This window comes from Oryctolagus cuniculus, chromosome 15 (genome assembly GCF_051225735.1).
Source record: "Oryctolagus cuniculus isolate XC-2025 breed Fujian yellow rabbit chromosome 15, ASM5122573v1, whole genome shotgun sequence".
NCBI classification, from domain to species: domain Eukaryota; kingdom Metazoa; phylum Chordata; class Mammalia; order Lagomorpha; family Leporidae; genus Oryctolagus; species Oryctolagus cuniculus.
The window spans coordinates 14,833,857-14,859,263 of record NC_142881.1 but is presented as its reverse complement, the minus strand read 5'-3'; the positions used below and the strand labels follow the sequence as shown (position 1 = coordinate 14,859,263).

At 37.5% G+C, this 25,407-nt stretch overlaps 1 protein-coding gene across 6 annotated transcripts in view; it reads left to right on the top strand.

Annotated features, from left to right (window-relative positions):
- The window catches only part of ATRNL1 (attractin like 1), an 818,312-nt gene that overhangs the window by 276,310 nt on the left and 516,595 nt on the right, over positions 1-25,407 (top strand). For all 6 annotated transcript variants that reach the window (XR_011382205.2, XM_089314254.1, XM_070057169.2 and 3 more), the window contains 2 exons: positions 3,141-3,278; positions 25,305-25,398. Coding sequence is in view for 5 of the 6 variants with exons in the window: in XM_089314254.1 (XP_089170380.1) it covers positions 3,141-3,278; positions 25,305-25,398 (232 nt within the window). In the remaining variant the exon portion in view is untranslated. The remainder of the gene's footprint in view (positions 1-3,140; positions 3,279-25,304; positions 25,399-25,407) is intronic.

Sequence of the window (25,407 nt, the reverse complement as noted above, 5' to 3'; positions counted from 1 at the left end):
GTCGTGGTGAGGATCTCTTTTGGTCTTGTTTATTAGGGGTTCTATGAGCTTCCTGTACTAGGATGTCTCTGTCCTTCTCCAAACCTGGGAAATTTTCTGCTAATATCTCACTAAAAAGGCCTTCTAATCCTTTCTCCCTCTCCATGCCTTCAGGAACTCCTAGAATCTGAATGTTGGGTTTTTTAATAGTATCCTCTAGATTCCGCACAATATGTTTTAGATTTCTAATTTCCTCTTCTTTTCTTTGGTTTGACTGTATCCTTTCCTGTTCTCTGTCTTCTATGTCCAATATTCTCTCTTTTGCTTCACACATTCTGTTTTTAAGGCTCTCTAATGTGTTTGTCATTTGATCTATTGAATTCTTCATTTCATTATGATTTCTCGTCACTATCACAGTTTCCTGTTGTACTAGTTGTTTCGTTTCATTTTGATTCCTCCTTAATATTTCATTTTCATGAGAGAGATTTTCTATCTTGTCCATTAAGGATTTCTGTAGTTCAAGAATTTGTTTTTGAGAACTTCTTAATGTTCTTATCAATTTTTTGAGATCTGCTTCTTGCATTTCTTCTATCTCATCATCTTCATAATCTTGAATTGGGGTGTCTTTTTCATAGTGTCTTCCTTGTTCTTATTACCTTGTTTTTTGAATTTGTTGTTTAGCATATTGGAGATATTCTTTGGTTTCTTCACTGTGGTGTTTTTTCTTGTTATACTATGACTCTAGATTAAGTGGACTGTCTGTTTTTGATGGAGCCTTAGAGACTTGAGATGGGTGTGGCCTGAGAGCTCTGATTCCTTAGGGTTAAGGGTGTGCTAAAGGTGACACTCCCAGGTTAGGCGTGGTAAATCTCTTCCTTTCCTTCCCTCCTCTCCCCTCCCTTCCCTTCCCTCCCCTCCCCTCCCTTCCCTTCTCGTCCCTTCCCTTCTTTCCTCTCTTTCTTTCCCTTCCCTTTCCTTTCCGTTCCCTTCCTTCCCTTTCCCCTCCCTTCCTTTCCTTTCCTTTCCTTTCCCTTCCCCTTCCCCTTCCTTCCCCTTCCTTCCCCTTCCCCTTCCCCTTCCCCTTCCCCTTTCCCTCCCCCTCCCCTTTCCCTCCCCCTTCCCTTCCTTCCTTTTTTCTTTTTTTTTCCTTTTTTTTTTTTTTTTACAGGCAGAGTGGACAGTGAGAGAGAGAGACAAAGAGAAAGGTCTTCCTTTGCCGTTGGTTCACCCTCCAATGGCCACCGCGGCCGGCGCGCTGTGGCCGGCGCACCGCGCTGATCCGATGGCAGGAGCCAGGAGCCAGGTGCTTCTCCTGGTCTCCCATGGGGTGCAGGGCCCAAGCACCTGGGCCATCCTCCACTGCACTCCCTGGCCACAGCAGAGAGCTGGCCTGGAAGAGGGGCAACCGGGACAGAATCCGGCGCCCCGACCGGGACTAGAACCCGGTGTGCCGGCGCCGCTAGGCGGAGGATTAGCCTAGTGAGCCATGGCGCCGGCCCTTTTTCTTTTTCTTTTTCTTTTTCTTTCTTTTTCAAAAGGGAAGTAATTCCACACAGCTGAACAGAATTGGAGGTAGTGAGCAGGAAAATGATATACCCACAGGAGCCAGAGATCGGAAGCTCTTTCCCAAGGACCACACAGGGAATCTGTCCTGCCCTCAGTGTGGGCTCAAATTCTCCTGCAGTCTCCCACTGGGTTGCCAAGGTTACCGAATTGTAGAATCTCTGGAGAGTACTCACCTGAATTCCGTGAGTTCTCTCCCGCACCGTCTCTTTTTTTCACAGTCTCAGTTCAGTAGCACCACACATTCACTAGGTCCTAATCTCCTGTTAATTCACCCTCCTGTCCCCAGAGTCAGGTTTTTCTGCTAGGCTCAGGGCTGGTGCAGACCTGAGGTTGCCCTGCTTATGACGTATGTCCAAGATGGCGCCTGCTCTTTGTCTTGCTCGCCTTTGAGAAGTGAGCGGAGAGAGAGAAACTTGTGTCCGTATCGGTCACTTTTTTTTTTCTGTCTCTCTCTTCTAGTTAGCCTGGTGAACTTTTCCCCCATGGGGTCATTCCCTCTAGGCTCCTCTTTCCGCTTGCCTGCTGGTGTCTCGGGCTATTGAGGTTTGGCTCACCTCGCGTTCCAGCGCTGGTGTGTTGAGTCTGCCGCTGGTGTCCCAAACTGTGGGCTCCCATGCTCTCCACACAGGTCCACTGTGAATCACTAGTTCCAGAAGAGTTTCCTCTGCTGTTTCTTCCCCTACTCTTCCTTGAACCTGCAGTATCTCCACTTTTATTAAACTGTCTCTCCCTGGACTATCAGTGTGCTCCCTTCCTATTCTGCCATCTTGCCGCCAACTCCAATCAGGCCATCTTCTACTGTTTTCCCTAGGCCAATAGCAGAGAGCTAATGGGAAACGAACCAGGACACAAACCAGCACCCATGTGGGATGACCACATGTGGAGGCCTTACCTGCTATGCCACAATTGTCAGCCTCATTCACATGAATCTTTAATCAGTATGTTAAAAACTGTGCTCTCAGTAGCTAAAACTTGTAGGTTTCACTTTAATATCTATGTGCTATATTTTATAAGAGGTAAACTAAAATTTCAAAATAACAATGAATTATGTATATTGTTTTGCAGAGCCACATGTCCTATGTGTTAAAAAATTGGAAATATCCTCTGGACTTCGCTATAATCCAGATTTTTGTTTTCTTTTATTTTTTAAAAGATTTATTATATTTATTTGAAAGGCAGAGTTATAGAAAATAGGAGAGGACAGAGAGAGAAAGAGAGAGAGGGAGAGAGAGAGAGATCAATTTCCTTCCTCCACTGATTCACTCCCCAAATGGCCACAACGAACAGGCTGGACCAGGCAGGCTGAAGCCAGGAGCTACTTCTGGGTCTCATATGTAGGTGCAGGGGACCAAGCACTTGTGACATTTTCCGCTGCTTTCCCAGGTGCATTAGCAGGGAGCTGGATCAAAAGTGGGTCAGCTGGGACATGAACTGGCACCCATATGAGATGCTGGTGCTATAGTCAGTGGCATTAACCCACTATGCCACAACACAGGCTCCAATCCAGATTTTTAAAATTAATTCTTTGTCTTGATAGCTATAATATCTGATACTATTACCTAAATATTTGTAATCCTTTTTCCTGTTTTCTTTAGCTTGCCAGTGTAATGGACATAGCACTTGCATCAATAACAACGTGTGTGAACAGTGTAAAAATCTGACCACAGGAAAACAGTGTCAAGACTGCATGCCAGGTTATTATGGAGACCCAACCAATGGAGGACAGTGCACAGGTGAGCAATTGTATTTTGCTTCAGTGTCTTTTCACTAAGAAAAATAAAATTGAGAAAGGTCTGCTTGTTCTGAGAAACATATATCACTACAGAACTTTTTTTTTTCCCATTCAGTTTCAATGTTTTGGAATGTAAGATATGTTTGTTAGGGACTCTGTGTATGTGATATATTTGTATTTAAAAAGATGTTTTGTTTCAAAATTTAGCAAATGCAGATACATGAAAAGAACAGTTACCTATAATCTCATTCAGAGTAATCATTGCTGAGTTTAATAGTAGGTTGTCAGTTTGACTTTAGAAATAAGAAATAATTTTCATGAAAACTGTATACTTTATATCAGGTGAGATTTATTTTTGTATAGTGTGGTGATATGACATAATGTTTAAGATAATTGATTTGTAATCATTCCTGAACTGAAATACCAACTCTGTCACTTTTTGAATGTATGATCTTGGCTAGTTCACCTAGCTTCTTAGAGCCTTATTTTCCTTAGAATTAAAATATCTCATTGGGTTGTTGTAAAGATCAAATGAGAGCATATATAAGATAGACCTTCAGAAATGAAGCACATAAAAAGTATTATAATTACTAACTATAGCCATCACACTTTTCATTCACTAAATCCTACATTCTGCTTCATATTTTTAATCTACTTTCTCTAAATGGAGATTGACTCTATAGCACCCACATTAAAACTTGAGTAATTGGCTAGTTGACTATGAGAAGATAAGGAATCACTACAGAGGGAGTGGAGCCTGAGCCTGGCCTAGATGTGCTTTTTTTTTGGGGGGGGGGGGTGTTGGTTCTTAGATATTTATTTTTTATTTTTATAATGTGAACAAACTTCATGTATTTCTATTTTTTTTTATTTTTATTTTTTTGACAGGCAGAGTGGACAGTGAGAGAGAGAGACAGAGAGAAAGGTCTTCCTTTGCCGTTGGTTTACCCTCCAGTGGCTGCTTTGGCCAGCGCGCTGCGGCTGGCGCACCTCGCTGATCCAATGGCAGGAGCCAGGTGCTTCTCCTGGTCTCCCATGGGGTGCAGGGCCCAAGCACTTGGGCCATCCTCCACTGCACTCCCTGGCCACAGCAGCGAGCTGGCCTGGAAGAGGGGCAACCGGGACAGAATCCGGTGCCCCGACTGGGACTAGAACCCGGTGTGCCGGCGCTGCAAGGCAGAGGATTAGCCTAGTGAGCCGCGGCGCCGGCCCATGTATTTCTCATATACAGACTTAAGAGCACAAAGGTACTTCTTACCCTGCCCTCCCTCCTGCCCGTGCTTCCACCTTCATTCTTCCTTCCTCTCTTGTTTATTTCTTTTAATTTTTATAATGACAAATCTTCTGTTTATTTTATAATCACAAGCTTAACCCTCTACCAAATAAAAGATTCAACAAAGAGTAAATAGAAAAACCACTGTCCACAAGTGTATAGACAAGTGCTGTAATAATAATCAAATCTAAAAATGTCAGTTTTGCTCATGTACATTACATTTTTGTACTCCATATATTAGTTGTGTCAAATCAGGGAAAACATGATATTTGTTTGGGACTAGCTTATTTCATTAAGCATAGTAGTTTCCATTTGTATCCATTTTGTTGCAATAGACAGGATATCATTCTTTTTAACAGTTGAGTAATATTCCATAGTGTATATATACCACATTTTCTTTATCCAGTTATCAGTTGATGGACACTTGAGTTAATTCCATATCTTAGTTATTGTGCATTGAGCTATAATAAATATGGGGATACAGATAACTCTTTCATTTGCTGATTTCATTTTGTTTGGGAAATGTCCAGGTGTGGGATGACTGAGTCATATGGTAGATCCATTTTCAGATTTCTGAGGAATCTCGATACTGTTTTCCATTATGGTTGCACTAGTTTGTATTCCCATAAAAAGTATATTAGGGTACCTTTTTCCCTACATGTTCACCAGCATTTATTGTTTTCTTTTTAATTTGTTTTCGATGATAGCCATTCTAACTGGGGTGAGGTAAAACCTCATTTTAGTTTTTACTTGCATTTACCTGATAGCTAGTGATCCTGAACATTTTTTCATATGTCTGTTGGCCATTTGAATTTCAACCTTTGAAAAATGCTGTTCAAGTCTTCTGCTCATTTCTTAACTGTATTTTTCATTTTGTTGTTCTTGAGTTTCTTGAGCTCTTTTTAGATTTTGGTTTTTAATCCTTTATCAGATGCATAGTTTGCTTTGAAACAGTAGCTGTATATTAGACTCTTCTGAAAACTTTTAAGAAAATATGAATGTCTAAGCCACTCCCTGAAACAAATCTTCATATGAGTTGGAGTTTTAGGGTAAATCTTGAAGTTGATTCTTTTTAAAGTTTTCAAGGTGACTCTACTGTGCACTTAGTGGTGAGGTCCATAGGTAGTTATGAACACATTCAATCTTTGTGTCAAAGAATTACTTAGGCAATAGTAGGTTTGTTGCTATCTGAGGACTCTGAATAAAATTTTGTGATATGGAGTGTTTTGTTTAAAGCTGTAATACAGATGAATGGTCTCAAATTTAGTATTTTGTGTGTTTTAGGTATAGTACTAATCAGCTTTCTATTTATTACCTCACATTAACTTCACAACTGTTGTGTTACGGATATTACTTTTATCTCCAGTTTACAAATGAACACAAATGTACAAGAGTGAAATAAAATACCCAAGGTAGTACAAGAAGTAAGGGAAGAAAATGATTGTTAGGCCTTGCTCTGAACTGTTCATGCGGAATTTATGTTAGTATGGATTGGGAAGACCTAGTAGTTGTTAGACCAAGGTTTTAGCTTAGTGCTAAGGTCAGTCATTATGCAAAGTACAGTAGTTATGGGTATTGGAGTAGTTATGGGTATTTAGACTCACCTATTGGAATCAGATTGTGTATTTTTTATTGAATAAAATGTCAAAGTTTTGTAGTCATCCTGCTTTTTGAAGTGTTTTGCTACTGAATTTTCTGTAGCCAAAAATATATTTGGAGAAAAAATATATTTCATATAGTTTATTTGTATTTTTAATGTATTATTTCTATAATTTTAGGGATAGTATAACACTGAGGTGTTTTATTCACTTTACCATTTGCATGTCTCTGTAAACTCATGTCTTTAATATATAATTACATATTTTTTTATTTTCATGAAATAGTTTCATACATACTTTTTGACTTAATTAGATACCAATATTTAATAGTTCACCATGTTTTTGTTCTGCAATCTAATATATTTCTGTTGATGTTTATATAATTCCTCTAACCATACCTCAGTTATAGGGTATTATTTTTTATTTATGAAGAAATACATGTGATAAAACTTAACTTAGTGGCATCTAGCATATTCAAAATATTATGCAACCATTACCTATATCTAATTCCTAAACATTTTTGTCACCTAAAAAGGAAATAACATACTCATTAAGCAGTAGCTTGCAGCCCCTGGCTATTAGTAATCTGTTTTATGTCTTTATGAAGTTACTATTTCTGAATATTTCAAATGAATAGAATCATATAATATGTGACCTGCTGTGACTGGCTTCTTTCCCTTAGCATAATGGTTTTGATGTTCATTCTCAGTGTACTATGTATGAGTACTTCATTAATTTTTATGACTGAATAGTGTTCTGTCATGTATCTAAAGCACTATTTTTTCATTGATGAAATTTGGATGCTTTGGACCTCTATAATATTGCTATGCAAGTTTTTCAATGCTTTTCAGTTTTTTTATATATACTTATGAATGGAATGGATGAATTATGTGGTTATTCCATGTTTAACTTTTTGAAGCATTGCCAAGTTGTTTTCTATAGTGGCTGTGCCATTTTACATTCTTAGCAGCAATCTAGAGGATTCCAGTTTCTCCATTTCATTTCCAGCACTTATTTTTCGTTTTGTTTAATTTTAGCCATCCTAGGGGGTATGAGTTTATAGTATCATTCAATTTTGATTTGCATTTCCATAATAATTAAATCATGCTGAGTAGCATTTCATGTGTATTCTTACTATTATATATTGTCTCAGGAGAAATGTCTATTCAAATCATTTGTCTATTAAAATTATTTTTAACATTGTGATATTATAGATATCACATAAAATTTACTGTTTTTAACATCTAAAAATATAGTTTAATGACATTAAGTACCTTCACGTTGTTGTGTAACTGTCATCACCAACCCTCTCCAAAATCTTTTTCATTTGCAAAACTGAAGCCCTGTATCCACATTTGCCACCGTTTCTCCCAGCCCATGGCAACCACCATTCTTCTTTCCATCTCTGTGAATTTGACTACAGTAAGGATTTTATGTGAGTGAAATTATGCTTTCAGGGTTCATTCATGTTTAGCATGTGTCAGAATACTTTTAGTTTTTAAGGCCAAATAATATTCCTTTGTATTTATATACACTTTTTATTTATTCATTCACCTGTACTGTAGATAGACATGAATTGCTTTTACCACATGGCTATCATGAATAATGCTGTTGTGAGTATGCCAGTGCAAATGTCTGATCAAATGTCTCCATTTTTCATCTGCTTATTGGCCATTTGTCTATCTTTTTGGAGAAGTATCTATTTAAATCTTTTGCCCATTTTTTAAATTTAGTTGTTTTCATTTATTTATTTTTGGCTATTCAGTTGTAGTGTTCTAAATACTAGACCCTTATAAGACACATGATTTTTTTTTCAAGATTTATTTATTTATTTGAAAGGCAGAGTTACAGAGAAGCAGAGGCAGAGAGAGAGAAAGGTCTTCCATCCACTGGTTCACTCCCCAAATGGTTGCAACAGCCAGAGCTGGGCAGATCTGAAGCCAGGAGCCAGGAGCTTTTCTCAGGTCTCCCACAAGGGGCCAGGGGCCCAAGGACCCTGGACCATCTTCCACTGCCTTCCCAGGCCATAGCTGAGAGCTAGATTGGAAATGGAGCAGCTGGGACTCAAACTGGCACCCATATGGGAATGTTGACACTGCAGGAGATGGCTTTACTCACCCACTGCGCCACAGTGCCAGCCCAAGACACTTGATTTCAAAATATTTTTTCTTTTTTTGCTGGCTGTTTTTTAGAAAATATGGAAACTAATAGGAATTAGTTGCATTTTTATGTCCTTTTAAGTACAAGTTTTAAATTTTGATGAAGTCCAATTTATCCGCTTTTTCTTTTATTACTTGTACTTTTGGTATCGTATGTAAGGATGCTTTGCCAACTGTAATGTTATGAAAATTATTTCTTGGCCGACGCCTTGGCTCACTTGGCTAATCTTCCACCTGCGGTGCTGGCACACCGGGTTCTAGTCCCGGTTGGGGTGCCGGATTCTGTCCCAGTTGCCCCTCTTCCAGGCCAGCTCTCTGCTGTGGCCCAGGAGTGCAGTGGAGGATGGCCCAAGTGCTTGGGCCCTGCACCCCATGGGAGACCAGGAGGAGGCACCTGGCTCCTGGCTTCGGATTGGTGCAGTGCGCTGGCTGTAGCGGCCATTTGAGGGGTGAACCAATGGAAGGAAGACCTTTCTCTCCATCTTTCTCTCTCACTGTCTAACTCTGCCTGTCAAAAAAAAATAAAATAAAAAAAAAAATAAAAAGAAAAAGAAAAAATTATTTCTTGCCAAAATAGTCGATGGGACTATTTCAATGGTTGTGTTTGCTACAAAATGTTTTAAATTAGTATAGTAGGTTTTTATCATTCTGACAGGCAGAGAGCTTTTAGAAATATGTTCCCCTTTGGTGATGGTACTTATCTACTAGGTTTAAGACTACTTTAGTGGGGCCGGCACTGTGGCCCTGGCCTGAAGCACCAGCATCCCATATGGGCGCTGGTTCTAGTCCTGGTTGCTCCACCTCCGATCTAGCTCTCTGCTATAGCCTGGGAAAGCAGTAGAAGAAGGCCCAAGTCCTTGGGCCCCTGCACCCACCTGGGAGACCCAGAAGAAGCTCCTGGCTCCTGGCTCCTGGCTTCGGAAGGGCGCAGCTCCAGCTATTGCGGCCAATTGGGGAATGAACAATCGGATGGAAGACTCTCTCTCTTTCTGCCTCTCTTCTTTCTGTGTAACTGAATTTCAAATAAATAAATAAGTAAATCTTAAAAAAAAAAACAGACTAGTTTAGCTATTCCACATTAATTTTTGTGGCTAACATTACACATGTGGCAAGCTGAGGCACAATGCAGTGGAAAATTAAATACAATGAGATGTGTGCCTATATTATTCTCTGTTGTGTGTTCTCTGGTAGTTTATGAAGCTTTAAATAATTTCTGTTATTTTCCATGGTTCCTAAAGTTGACAAGATAATGGTTTTCCATATGTTATTTTTATATGGTCACGTGATATATAAAAGTCATTTTTACTTGTTAAGTTTATTATTATTAATGATTAGTTTAGTATTTGTGGTAGTCTGTTATAAGTAATTATTAAATATGTGGAATATTAAAATTATTTTCTCATTAGCATTCAAGAAAATTCTCTGATACAAACTTTCTCTGAAACTAATATATATATATATATATATATATATATATATATATATAAAATGTCTGTAGCTATGAGAGAATACATTTTGTGTTAAGAGCTTGGGCTTTGGAATCATACTACTTGGGTACATATCCTGGCAATGCCATTGTCACTTGGGTGAATTAAAATTTCAGTTTCTGAGTTTCTTATATACAAAATGCAGGTTATTTAATTTTCAGTGTTACAATGAATCTTAAATGACTTCCTTTATACATGAACTAATAATATGTGTCTTTAACTTTCCAGTGCTGTTATTGTGAGCCTATTATTGTTACTATTAACAATATCAGAAGGAGTAACTGTAGTTATAAAAATGTATGATTCAGTCTTTTTTTGGGTGGTATTACTTTTTTATTGTCTCTAATCTTAATTATAAATAATAGTAAATGAAAATCATTAAAGTTTCTAGAATAAAGTGGCTCAATACAAGCTTAATTATGGTGGCTTTCAATGAAGGATTATTCTTGAAAAATACAATGAATGAAAGATTACTAAATGCAAGGTACTATATTAGGACTTAATTTAAATACATTTGTGGGACGCTATAATAGCGCTAAAAATAATTGAATGATAGAATGAGGGATAAAGAAATTAGTTATGACTGAAGGACCTGGGAAGCTCTCATAGAAGATTTAATTCAGTAGACCCTTTATAGTCGAAGGAAATTTATGAGCATTGTTTTTGCATAGTTATTATTAATGGCATGTTTTCCATTATAATGTACATTTAATATAAAACAAGTTACACTATTTAATCATAAAATGTATTAATATACTTATATGTGTATTTGTTTTATCCAATTATTTAAGAAAATATATACTATAATAAAGAGACTTTTTCATATAATGAACTGTACAGACATTTTAAAAATTGTAGGTTCTTATGTGTAATAATTTTCTTTATCTAGGTTTTACTCTTGCTTGATTTATTATAAGGTGTGTGATTTTTTTTGTTGGTGCTATGGATATTTTTCCTTTAACACTGCATTGAAAATTTTTTAGTACAGTTTACATTTATTTATCTTTTTGTTCTTTTTCTAAGTTTTTAAAATTATAAACATGCAGCACTGCCACATTGTACTCAATTATGCGAATTCTATGTGTATTGATCAAATCAGGGTAACATTTTCATCTCCTCATCACCACCTCATGTTCAGCATTTCCCTTCCAGCTATACATAAAATATGTGATAGCACCTTATTCTAGCTCTTCTCTTCCAGCCATTCATAAAATATATGGCGGGTTATTGTGACTGTAGTCAGCCCATTGATCTATAGAGCACTAAAATTTATTCCTGCATCAACTGTATTTTGTATTTTGGTATAGTTATCGAACTTCCTTCCATCCCCCCATGTCTAGTAATTGCTAGCCTAGATTTTAAAACATCATGTTATTGGCCGGCGCCGCGGCTCACTAGGCTAATCCTCGGCCTTGCGGCGCTGGCACACCGGGTTCTAGTGCCGGTTGGGGCGCCGGATTCTGTCCTGGTTGCCCCTCTTCCAGGCCAGCTCTCTACTGTGGCCAGGGAGTGCAGTGGAGGATGGCCCAAGTGCTTGGGCCCTGCACCCCATGGGAGACCAGGAAAAGCACCTGGCTCCTGCCATTGATCAGCGCAGTGCGCTGGTCGCAGCGCGCCAGCCGTGGCGGCCATTGGAGGGTGAACCAACGGCAAAGGAAGACCTTTCTCTCTGTCTCTCTCTCTCACTGTCCACTTTGCCTGTCAAAACAAACAAACAAAAATTCATGTTATCTTATTTTAAAAATTTCAATATTTTTTGCTTTTTTACAAGAGTGAAAAGAGTTCTTTCAACATGGTTAAAGTTCTGTTTTTTACTTTCACTTGTTATCAGTAAAACTTATGCTTTTCTTTTTGACATGCTATGAATATTGATTTATAGCAGGTTTATAGAGTTTAAAATTATTTTTTTAAATTTATCTGACTAGCAGAGAGAGAGAGAGAGAGAGAGAGAGCGCGCACACATGTATGCGTAAGAGAAAGATCCTCCGTCTACTGGTTCACTTTTCCAAATATCTGCAACAGCCAGGAATGGGCTAGGCCATAGCCAACAGCTGGGAACTCAATCCAGATTGCTCATGTGAGTTTCAAGGATCCACTTCTTAAACCATCACTTGCCACTCCACAGGGTGTGTATTAGTAGGAAGCCAAACTTAGAAATGGAACAGGACTTGAACCCAGGCATTCTGATATGGGACCTGGCTATCCCAAGTGGCATTTTAAATGCTTCATCAAATGTCCTCCAAGTTTAAACCATTTAATATGTATACTAGGATATGACACAAATATTCTCTGAGACTTGAGAGTAGTAAAAGATAGATGAATTAATATTTTTCTCTCTATTCAGATGAGAGCTTTTTCACTTTAAACCCTTCTCACACATTGTTCATGGGAGCAGAAAGTTTATGACCAAATGAACTTGAGCATTTCTTAAAATAAATGTATGAACTTTAATTCTCTCAAGTTGTGAGCATTGACCTGGATAACCAAAAATGGCAGATAAATGAAAATAACTTGACATGGAGGTCTATGTTCTATTACTGTTGTGATATAACAAATTTAAAGATTCATATTTTCTGAGTGCATGTTATATTTCTGTGTGGCAGAGGAAAGCCAACTTGCTATTTTAAATATTCCAAGCACAGGCCATTAAGTGAATATTTAAATAATAAAAACAAATATTTAGTATATAAGAATGAAATTATATTTTGGTCAGTCTTTTCAGAATGACATTTTAATTCAAAGTCAACATATTAAGTAAACCAAAAAATCTTTTTAAAATGCAAGCCATAGTTGCTAGTTTTTAATCAAATGATTAAAAAATATACATTGAATAGCTTCTATAAGATGTGGAGGCTTCAGAAAGTATGTGGAAACATGGAGTTAAAAGGTAATTTTATTTTGGTACAAAATTACTTTTGAAATCCAGGTTTAGTTTGCTCATAATATGCATTTCCATGAGCTTGTGGAGATGTCTTGTATCCAGCTAGTGTGTCTTCTCACCGTACTAATATTTCAAACTCTTTGTTTTCCTTGATAGAACTGTCCCTCTAGCTTAAGATGCTCAGAAACCCTGTTTGTTGGGTTGTTTTTCAAAGTGATTAACCTTTAAAAGCTCTTCATTCTTTTTGTTTTCACAAAAAGAAAATCAAGGATGAGGAGGATTTAGTCTATGAAATCTGTATGAAAACTGAAAATGGGATATACTTCTCATATTTGGCTCTGATACTGTCATATTTTAAATAATTTGTGGGTTATTAGAAGATGCATCTTACTGTTTTTTCCTTTTATATGCCTTTTAAAAGATTTTCATGGGCTGATTCCCATAAACTTGTTAGAGTAAGTTGTCACTAAACTTTGAGGGGTGGGGAGCTTTGATACCTTTATCAAACCTACTGCTTTCTTTAAGTCTCCTCTTCCTAATTTTAATTTGCACAAGGTTCTGTATTCCAGCTCCCACAACTCTGAAGAAACTTATGCTACTGCTTTTGACATTTCTATACTGTTTTTAGCTCTTCAGATTGGATGTTATGGAGTATTTCCATAATATTCCATATATTCATATTTTTAGATCTGTTATAGTAGTTTCATAATAGAGGACCTTTTGTTTTAAAAGTTTCTGACAATGAAGTATGTCACTTACATGCTTTATTTCTATACATATTTATTGATATATTTCTTATGGAATTTTGAAGACCATTCAGTGGTTTTAGATTTAGAAATAGAATGCTTATTTATTTGGGAACAGATAGAAACTTAATTTGTTTAAGAATTCAACATTTCTTATTTTATTTGATGTGAAACAGCTCATTTATCTTGTAATGTTTCAGGGTTTGTGTTATACAACAATCTGATACTATTTGGTTCTTAAAATATGCTATAATATATTGTAAATTTACTTAACAATAAAATTGTCTTTTATCATGATCTAAAAATATTGTAGAATTACTACTTGCTTGGAATTATATGCCTAGAATGAAAAAGAAAAGGTAAGTTGAAAGTAGAGCATATTTTTACTCATATTATAAAATATATATCAGCTTAGTTTACTGCCAATGACTAGAAGTTATTAATAAACTCTAAGCATGTATTTATTTTTTTCTAATATTTATAGAGTTTTAAACATTGAAAATCAAGCTAAATACCAGTTTGGATGCACACTTTTGCATTGCTCAAACAGTGTACAAAAACTAATTAGTAATGGTGGAGAAGTTAATTATGTATTAGAATTGCCTTGAGCAGGTGTAGGAAAGCATCAACATAAATAGTCTCTGTAAATATTTCACAAACATATTAAAATCCTCCTTAATATATTATTTAAGAATAAATGCCTTTTATTTTTCAGGTCCATTTTTATATACTATAGGACATGAATGCAGACAGTTGCTTTTTTCTTAGTCACATAATGTTATCTATACCTTTTATCTTGCTTTTTCTTGCAGTCCAATATATTGATCTATGATTTATCAGACACTATGATTTTCAAACACTCAGTTCTATATTTAAGTAACAATATAGCTTGTCTTATTATGAAATTCACATCTTCTTTCCAACTTTGTGTTGAAAATTTTCATACAAGGTCCACTACTACTATAATTATTTTAAGAAGATAATTCAGTGAAATTATTGCTTAAAAATACTTCTCTTTTAGATTTAATTTCAGTGAAACTTTTGATTCTTTTCTTATCCTCAACCCTTACCTTCCCTCCCAGTCTTACTCTGGCTGGACACTGTGACTTCTGTTCCCTTCTGTTCCCGTTGTTCTTATCAGTTAATGTCTTTGTGACTCCTCTTTTCTTCTGTTGCTATTGTGTATTAAAAGAATACTTGAAGTGGTTTTGGTTCTCATTAAATATTTGTTGAATTAATGCATGAATGCCCTTCTTATATCATGCTTCCTTTATGAGAAAATAAATAAAGAGATAACTTCTTTTTCTAAAACCATTCAAATTATTTCATTATTATATTTGTAATTGCATTACCTGCAAATTGTCTGTGAAATAAATAACAAACTCCTTTGTTCTCTGACTCCCAAATAATTTTTCTAGGTTAATATCCTACCATGCTTTTCATATTCCACCACAACTTTATTTTTAAAACCTTTTTTTATTTCATATTTTAATTAATGACAAGCTCCAAGTATTACTTTTTTTTTTTTTTTTTTTTTTTTGGACAGGCAGAGTGGACAGTGAGAGAGACAGAGAAAAAAGTCTTTCTTTGTCGTTGGTTCACCTTCCAATGGCCGCCACGGCTGGCGCTCTGCGGCTGGTGCATTGTGCTGATCCGAAGGCAGGAGCCAGGTGCTTCTCCTGGTCTCCCATGTGGGTGCAGGGCCCAAGCACTTGGGCCATCCTCCACTGCACTCCCGGGCCACAGCAGAGAGCTGGCCTGGAAGAGGGGCAACCAGGACAGAATCCGGTGCCCCGACTGGGACTAGAACCCAGTGTGCCGGCACCGCAGGCGGAAGATTAGCCTATTGAGCCGCGGTGCTGGCCTCCAAGTATTACATTGTAATATAGCTAATAATTATTTGCACTTTATGCTAAGTACATGCTGAAAAATTTTCCTAAAAATTTTACATTTAATTCTAAGCATTTTATAAAGTATATACCATTGTTCTTGCTAAGTGATAATTTACCTGTCTTACTATCTAAATAGGATGTGAATTTCTTAAGAGAAAAATTTATCTTAGATGGGCAGTAACATTGTACTTAGTACATAGTTAGCACTTTGCTTTATTAATGCTACTAAGGAAATGTAATATTTATTTCATCTGTTTTGGTCATTTTAATATTACCTAACAGAAAAATATTTCTGAACTAGCTAGAAAGTTTTCTAGCAAAATTAACCAATATTTTCCCTTTAGAAAACAAGGTAAAAAGTGCCCTACTCTTTTTAGTTTTGACTTTTCTGCTTTCTTTATTTCTCAGTAACAGAGCCAGTAGTGAAGCAATATTGGTTTCAGTGTGTGTATTATATTTCCTCTGAATGAGGATTGGTTTTAATAATTATAAATGATTTTTTTACTCTGAACTCATAACTCTTACTGAGCAATAATCCAATATTTAGTACATAAATTTTTCAATGAACAATTTTGATAGAAGTTATTTAAAGTTTAAATAAGGATAAAATACTATAATTTATTTAAGTTTCCTCAGTTTCTAGTTTTTCTTTGAAGAGAATGAATTGTTGCTATCTGACTTCTCAAATCTGCAACACTGCCCTTCTTACTGGGTTCTGGGGCAGCCTGCATGACCTTGATTCATGTCTGAGAAGGGGTGGAACTGACTCACCGGACTGTTTCAGGGCCCACAGCCAAGTACGATGTCCTCAGGCCTTTGTCTAGGGTACTAGATGTGTGTGTTTCCTGATGGCTTCATGAGCATGAAAATCTGTTCTGAGACCTCAGTTGAGTGAGACTGAAGCTGATTTATGGGACCGTTTCAAGATCCACAGTGGCACCAAGACAGCAGGTCAGCATTCAGGGGGACAGTGATAGGTGTGCCTCTCCGTAGGCCCCCAGAAGGACAGCACTACTCCTTGACCATAGCTGAGCGTGCCTGGGGCTGAGATCTAGACTTCTTTAAGAGTCATCTGTGAGGTTGAAGTTGATAAGCTTGTCCTGGGCACTCAAAGGGCTTATCTCATTGTGGGTCCTTGGCTGGGAAGAACTGTGTCTCACCTGCCACTGAGAGGGTCCAGAATCAAGATCCAGGGATGTCTCAGGATCTGCCCTGGGACTGAATCTGCAAGCCTTTTGTGGTAGCAGATTGGGTGACTCTTGCAGTGGTTACTTTGTGCAGGGATCTGTTCTCAGACTACAGCAGAGAGGGGCTGGAGCTGAGTCAGGGCTTTCCCAAATCTGCTGTCCCACAGCTGCACAGGTGAGTGAGTCTCCCAGTTCTGAAGAATACATTTTTAAATCACATTGCTATTTGCACTTTTATCTTTGCCAGAAAGGTTACTCTATTTGTAATATAACTTATAATGTATCTATTAAGTATCATTAAATGTAATTATGCTAGGAGAATACAAAGGAAATTGATTCAATCTCCTAATCTCCAGAAGTTGTTGCTTTATGTATAGGACAGAAAACAATGTAGCAATGAAAGGATACAGGGATACAAACTGACTCTGAAACTAGCACTGTCAATGACTGCTTTTTGGTTTCATGTTCCTAACGTGCATTCTTTGTATACAACTTGTTTTAATAACCTTTATAACATCTTTTAAAATCCTTATTCAGTTTTGCTTATAATTTAATATTACAACTTTATATTTTAGGGTCACCTTCATGTGACCATATTATGTCCCTCCAGTGTATATCTAAGTTATAAAATCATCATCTTATAAAATTTTCAAAACAGAAGGCCACTGTATGATGATTTTACAGCTGCTTATTCAGCATAAAAAGATAGCTTTAAATGCTGACAACAATAGAATAATTTCAAAACTGTCATGAAATATAAATTTTAAACAAATGAATTTAAAGTGTACTTGTGCTATTTTACCCTGAAGTACGGTGCCACAGGGGATTTCTCACAAAATGAACTCACATGAAAAGTATTTTAACACGTTTTTCATCTCAGAAATTATTAAAGTTACTATACAATGATAATTATTTTAAGAAACTCTGCAAGCGTAACTGTTACTCAGTCTTGCCATAAAGGATAAATAAAGGGTTTATCCAAGTTTTAAAATATTAATAGGTATCATTTTAGTGAAGTTCTGAATACAAGAAAGTATTAATATGAAACTCTGAAGATTAATATTAAAATATGTCATGATGTATTCATTTATTATTTATGAAGTTACATACTACCAATATAGCTTGGTATCCTTTTATTGCTTGATAATAGTTTCCTTTATTTGTTACAGTTGTATACCTTGTGTTCATTTCTGTAATTCTTTTACCTTGTGTTCCATACGTAGTTCTATAAACTCAAAGCCATATTATGCAGATTTATTTAAATACCTCTTATGACAAAAAAAACCATGATTTTATGTAGAAATCTCTTCTGGTAAAATACCAGGTCATTGATGTTATTGTGATGCAGGTATGTATATATTTACTTTTTATCATTTATTTATCTAAGAGGCAGAAAGATAGAGAAAGAGAGAATGCCTATTTGATGGTTTATTCCCTGAATGTCTGCAATAGCAGGCTGATGCTGAGCTGAAATTGGGAACTGGGAACTCAATCCTGGTCTCCTGTGCGGGTTGCAGGAACACAATTACTTTCTTTTTTAACTTTTATTTAATGAATATAAATTTCCAAAGTACAGCTTATGGATTACAATGGCTTCCCCCCCTCATAACTTCCCTCCCACCCGCAACCCTCCCCTTTCCCGCTCCCTTTCCCCTTCCATTCACATCAAGATACATTTTCAATTCTCTTTATATACAGAAGATTGATTTAGTATATATTAAGTAAAGATTTCAACAGTTTGAACCCACTCAAAGTGAAAAATACTGTTTGAGTACTAGTTATAGCATTAAATCACAATGTACAGCACATTAAGGACAGAGATCCTACATGAGGAGTAAGTGCACAGTGATTCCTGTTGTTGACTTAACAAATTGACACTCTTGTTTATGGCCTCAGTAATCACCCTAGGCTCTTGTCATGAGTTGCCAAGGCTATGGAATCCCCCTGAGTTCACCAACTCTGATCATATTTAGACTAGGTCATAATCAAAGTGGAAGTTCTCTCCTCCCTTCAGAGAAAGGTACCTCCTTCTTTGATGACCTAGGAACACAATTACTTGATCCATCACCACTGCCTCCCAGTAAATGCAGTGTCAAGAAGCTGGAGTAAAAGTAATTCAGCCCAGATGTTCTGATGTGAGATATAGGCTTCTTAACCCCGAGGCTAAATATTCATCCCTATAAGCATATGTTTTTTTTCCAAAGATGGTAATAATAAGCAATTAGTAAGAAGCCTGATGTTTTGACCAAAATGAATGATTTTTTTCCAACATGTTTAAGCTCCAACACAAATTTTTATTGCTAATTGCCAGCATCATTCCATTATTGTCAGAAAAGATACAGATATTATTTCAATTTTTTGAATTTGTTGAGACTTTTTTTATAGTCTAGTATGTGATCTATCCTAGAGATTTTTCCATGTACTTATGAAAAGAATCTTTATTCTGCAACAGTGGGATGAAATGTACTATAGATATCTATTAGGTCCATTTGGTCTGTAGTGTTGATATGCTCTGTTTCCTTACTGATTTTTATTGTGGTTGATCTGTCTACTGATGAACCTGTTATTTGAAGTATCTCGTTATTATTGTGTTGGAGCTTATGTCTCCCTATAGATACATACTATTTGTTTTAGAAAACTGGATGTGTGCCCTATTTTTGGGTGCATATATATTTACTGTAGTCACATCTTCATGTGGAATTGGCCTCTTAATCATTACAGAATTACCTTCTTTGTAACTTCTAACAGTTTTTGTCTTAATGTTTATTATTTCTGATATGAGTGTAGCAACTGCTGCTTACTTTAGATTTCCATTTGCATGGATTATCTTTTTCCATCCTTTCACTTTCACTTTCAGTATGTGTGTGTCTTTATTTGTGAAGTGTGTTTTGTGTAGGTAGCATCTAGATGGGTCTTGTTTTTTAATCCATTCAGCCAGTCTATTTCTTTCTTTTAAAGATGTATTTGTTTATTTGAAGGGCAGAGTTTCAGCGAGGCAGAGGCAGAGGTAGAGAGAGAGAGAGAGAGAGCACGCGCACAAGCAAGCTTCCATCTGCTGGTTCACTCCCCAGATGGCTGCATCAGCCAGAGCTGAACAGATCTGAAGCCAGGAGCCAAGAGCTTCTTCCAGGTCTGCCACTTGGGTGCAGGGGTCTAAGGACTTAGGCCATCTTCTACTGCTTTCCCAGGCCATAGCAGAGAGCTATATCAGAAGTGGAACAGCTGGAACTTGAACCAGTGCCCAGATGGGATGCTGGCACTCTAGGAAGTGGCTTTACCTGCTATGCCACAGTGCCAGCCCCATTCTGTTTCTTTTAATTGGGGAATTTGGTTCATTTACATTCAAGGCTATTGATAAGTAATGAATTGGATGTTCCATTTTTCTACAAATATACCTGTTTGGTTTGAATCTCCTTTGTTCCTTTATCAAGAGATTTTCTTTTTTACCAAGAGGCAGAGAGAGAGAGTGAGGTCTTCCATCTGTTGGTTAATCCCCAATTGGCCACAATGCCCAGAGTTTAGCTGATCTTAATCTAGGAGACTGGAGCTTTTTCCAGGTCTCCCAGGAGGTGTAGGTGCCCAAGGACATGGGCCATCTTTTACTGCTTTCCAAGGCCATAGCAGAGAGCTGGATCAGAGTTGAGCAGCCAGGACTTGAACCGGCACCCATATGGGATGCCAGCACTGTAGGTGGTGCCTTTACCCCCTAAGCCATAGTACTGGTCCCACCAAGAGTTTTTCTGACTTCACATGCTTTCTTGATGTCAATTGTCTTTCTCTATGTCTATATGTAGTACATCCTTAAGCATCATTTGTAAGGCCTGGCCAAGTGGTGAAAATTCTTTCAATTTTTACCTGTTCATCCATTTATGAACAAGAATTTTGGAGAATATTTTATTCTGGGTTGGCAATTCTCTTCCTTTAGGATTTGGACTATATCTCTCCATTTTCTCCAGGCCTATAGGGTTTCTTTTGAGAAATCTGTGGTCATTTGTATGGTAATTCCTTTAAAGTAGGTTTGGAATTTCTTACAACTTTTAGGATATTCTCTTTAAATTTATTTTTGAAATTTATGTTAGGCATAATTTCTGATCATACTTTTTTGGAACACTTCCAGTATTTGGATCTCTCTTTCTCCAAATTGGGGAAATTTTCTGCTACTATTTCACTGAATATGTTTTCTTAACCAGTCTTTTTTTCCATACTTTTGGAACTTCTGAGACTTGTATATTTGGTGGTTCAGTGGTATCCCATAAATCCCCAACACTGTGTTTGGCATTTCTTTTTTTATTTTTATTTTTTGTCTGATGTTTCAGAAGATTAGTTTTTTAGATCAGATATTCCTTCTGCTTCACGGAGTCTAATGTTATAGCTTTCGACTATGTATTTTTATTTGAGTTATTGAATACTTCTTTTGTAATATTTCTGTTTTTTCTTCATTGTCTCTATGTCTTTGAAGCATTTCTCTTTCGTGTCATGTTCTGAATTCCTTATTTCATCTAACTGTTTCTCCATGTTTTAGTGTAACTTTACAATCATTCTTTTGATTTATGTTTCAGGCATTTTGTCAATTTCCCCCTCTTTGCAGTCCAATATTAATGTACTATTGTGTTCCTTTTGGGGAGTCATATTGCTTTCATTGGTCATGCTTTTTGTTTTTCTACTTTGAGCTTTGCACATCTCAAATAGCACTCTGGCCTCAGAATCAGCCCTTAAGGCATGTGGATATGGCTGAAGAGCCCATGAGAGTATTTTAGACATGGAAAGCCAAGATACTCTGGAAAAAAAAAAAGAAGAAGAAGACCTAAATGAAAGATCTCTGCTAGTGAGATCCCAGTGGAAAGAACGGGGCCATCAAAGAAGGAGGTACCTTTCTCTGAAGGGAGGGGAGAACTTCCACTTTGACTATGACCCTGTTGGAATAAGATCGAAGTCGGCGAACTCAAAAGGCTTCCATAGCCTTGGCAACTCATGAGTAGAGCCTAGGGAGATTACTGACGCCATAAACAAGAGTGTTAAATTGTTAAGTCAACAACAGGAGTCACTGTGTACTTACTTCTCATGTGGGATCTGTCCTTAATGTGTTTTCCAATGTGAAGTAATGCTATAACTAGTACTGAAACAGTATTTTACACTTTGTGTTTCTGTGTGGGTGCAAACTGATGAAATCGTTACTTAATATATACTGAATCGATCTTCTGTATATAAAGATAATTGAAAATGAATCTTGCTGTGAATGGAATGGGAGAGGGTGCGGGAGATGGGAGGGGTGCGAGTGGGAGGGAAATTATGGGGGGGGGGAAGCCATTGTAATCCATAAACTGTACTTTGGAAATTTGTATTTACTAAATTAAAAAAAATTTCTCATTTTTATATCCTTTGGAAGTTTTTTTTTAATTTTTGTTTTTTTTCATGAATATTTTATTCTTGGATATGTGCCTCTTTGGCTTAGCATAGTGCCTAAGGCTTACGTAAACATGAGTTCAAGGAGTGTATGTGCTGTGCCCTCAGGGAGCTCTGGGCACAGTTTGTAGATTGGATTCTTAAAAGTCCAGAATGGTATGTAAGATTGAGGTGGTATCAGGCCTCTGGCTACAGTCAGTTGGGGAGCAGGATGTTGGGCCCAGCTAGAGTGTTCAGCAGACCAGCTTGCCTTTGTGTGAAATGAGCTAGCTGATTCATGGCCTAGAGCCAGCTCACATCTAGCAGTAGGGGGGCTGCCCACTTGTTCCTGGAATCAGGAAAGAGTTCAGCTCCGTCTCTAGCACTGCAAACTGAGTCGGGTGCTTTTTTTGGGGGAGGGGATGGAGTCAACGTGGCCATCCATCATGGAGCAAGATAGTTTACCACACCCTCACCATCTCCCCAGGCTGGAGTCAAAGCCATTGGTGACAGAGGAACTCTCCCTCAGAGCTGCCATTGATGGACACTGTGACGCCTCCTCTCGGCTTTCTCTGGAATGATAGTGCTTCCTTTCTGGCAGTCCGCTGTGCAGATGCAGGAATGCCTAGCAGCGCAGCAGGCAGCAGTGTGTCTGTTATCTCTCCTTGCTCCCGCCGCCCCTCCCAATCTCTGCTCTATTCTGTTCTGTTCCTTCTCTATTGGAAATTTCTCTCAGTCAACCCCCTGAGCACATGGTAGTTCCTTTGTCTTTCTGCTGTCTTTCTGTGGCTGAGGTCAGTCAGACTTCTCCCTGTTCAGCCATACTGGGTCCTCTACAACTGTTTTAATTATTTCATTTTTATCAATGGAATGGTTTAGCCAGAAGATGATGTGCAATGTTTTTCAGAAGGGATAATGACATGATCAGCCTTGCTTTTAAAAAATATGTCACTTCACTGGAATATAAATTGAAACCTAGAAATACTGAAGGTGAAGACTTATGGCATGTGGGTCATGTTAGTCTTAATAGGAAAAGTAGCTGACAGTACTTGAATGGTGGCTATTGGAATGAAAAAAAGAAGGATCAGATACAAAAGAGTTTGTGCATGTAGAAATTAGAATATACTAATGGAGTAGAATTTGGATATGAAATGTGAGATTTGTGTCCTACATAATTGGAATTGTACTTTAAGTCAACAACAGGAGTCACTGTGCACTCGCTCCTCATGTAGGATCTCTGTCCTTAGCGTGCTGTACATTGAGACTTAATGCTATAACGAGTACTCAAACAGTATATTTCACTTTGTGTTTCTATGGGGGTGCAAACTGTTGAAAGCTTTACTTAATGTATACTAAAGTGATCTTCTGTAAAAAAAAAAAAAAAAAAAAAAAGAAGAAGAAATTATCAATTCCCAACTTGACTCTCACTGGGATTAAACATGACAATAGGTCTGATCTGATTTCATCATCATTTAAAAAATCATCTATCATTTTTCACTTTATGTTTCTGTGTGGGAGCAAACTGTTGAAATCTTTACTTAATGTATGCTAAACTGATCTTCTGTAGATAAAGAGAATCGAAAATGAATCTTGATGTGAATAGAAGGGGAGAGGGAGTGGGAGAGGGGAGGGTTGCGGGTGGGAGGGACGTTATGGGGGGGAAGCCATTGTAATCCATAAGCTGTACTTTGGAAATTTATATTCATTAAATAAAAGTTAAAAAAAAAGGAATTGTACTTTAAGAAAAGGAGTGCATAATAAGAACTTAAGTTTGAGTTCAATTTTATCATGTGTAATTGTTAGATGATGGAATGTTTCATTTGCTAATATGAAACAATAAAAGTGAGAATGATGTTAGAAGTTTATCAGGATGATTTTAGGGCAATAAAACATATCCTTTTTAATACATTATATGTGGCTTCATTTTTGTTGTTATCAAGAGTAATAGTGTAAGTAATAGCTGGATGTATTAAGTGTATGATATGTGTTAAGTATTTTCTTTTTTTTTTTTTTATATTTTTTTTTATTTTTTGACAGGCAGAGTGGACAGTGAGAGAGAGAGACAGAGAGAAAGGTCTTCCTTTGCCGTTGGTTCACCCTCCAATGGCCGCCGCGGCCAGCACGCTGTGGCCGGCACACCGCGCTGATCCGATGGCAGGAGCCAGGAGCCAGGTGCTTTTCCTGGTCTCCCATGGGGTGCAGGGCCCAAGCACCTGGGCCATCCTCCACTGCACTCCCTGGCCACAGCAGAGAGCTGGCCTGGAAGAGGGGCAACCGGGACAGAATCCGGCGCCCCAACCGGGACTAGAACCCGGTGTGCCGGCGCCGCTAGGCGGAGGATTAGCCTAGTGAGCCACGGCGCCGGCCTGTGTTAAGTATTTTCAATTCCATTATATAATTTAATTACCATATCAATTTGAGAGCCAAGTATTATTATTCTCCTCTTGCAGATGAAATTAAGCCTACAGAGATTAAGTAAATTTTCTAAACTCATATAGTTACTGATTGTGTGTGTATATTTTGAAGCTAAGCTGTTTGACTCCCAAGTTTTTGCTTTAATAAAACTCATTTCATCAAGTAGATGTATCAAACTAAAAATGAAAAGAGGCTGAAAGAAGACTAAGAGAAATATTTGTATCCCTAGTAGGCTTCAGGATACTCCTGAACACTTTAAAGAGTTTCACAAAATTTGCAAATAAATTAATTTACTTTCCCCTAAAAGTAATTTATAGGGACCAGATCTGCTTCCAATTCAGCTTCCTGCTAATGGGTCTGGGAAAGCAGCAGAAAATGGACCAAGAATTTGGACCCCTGCCATCTATGTTGCAGGCATGGATAGAGTTCCTGTTTACTGGCTTGGGCCTGGCCCAGCCCTGACCATGGTGTTCATTTAGGAAGTGAAACAGTGAATGAAAAATGTCTTTGTTTCTTTGTCTTTCTCCCTTCTCTCCATAATTCTGCCTTTCAAATAAATAATAAATAAATCTTTAAAAATTTTTAATTTATAGGACCTAGTGTTGAGGTATAGCAGGCTAAGTCTTGGCTGCTCTTCTTCTGATCTAGCTTCCTGCTAATCTGCCTGGGGAGGCTGTGTAAGATGACCCAAGTGCTTGAGCCCCTCCCACACATGTGGGAGATGACGAAAGTTGCTGCCTTTGAGCTTCACTCTTGTCCACTGCTGGCTACTGCTGCCATTCCTGGAGTGCGCCAATAGATGGAAGATCTGTCTCTTGTCTCTCTGTTTTCAAATGAATAAATAAGTCTTTCTTAAAAATAATCGATAATATGTAGTAACTGTGGTTTTGGTATAGCAAGAGGAAATAACATGATATTCAAAAGAGGAGATAACAACACCTTCAGTGAAATATGATGTGTGTGTTTAAATGTAGAAAACTCAGTATTATATTGGTTTTCATTTACAGCTTGTACATGCAGTGGACATGCAAATATTTGTCATCTACACACAGGAAAATGTTTCTGTACAACTAAAGGAATAAAAGGTGATCAGTGCCAATTGTAAGTAAA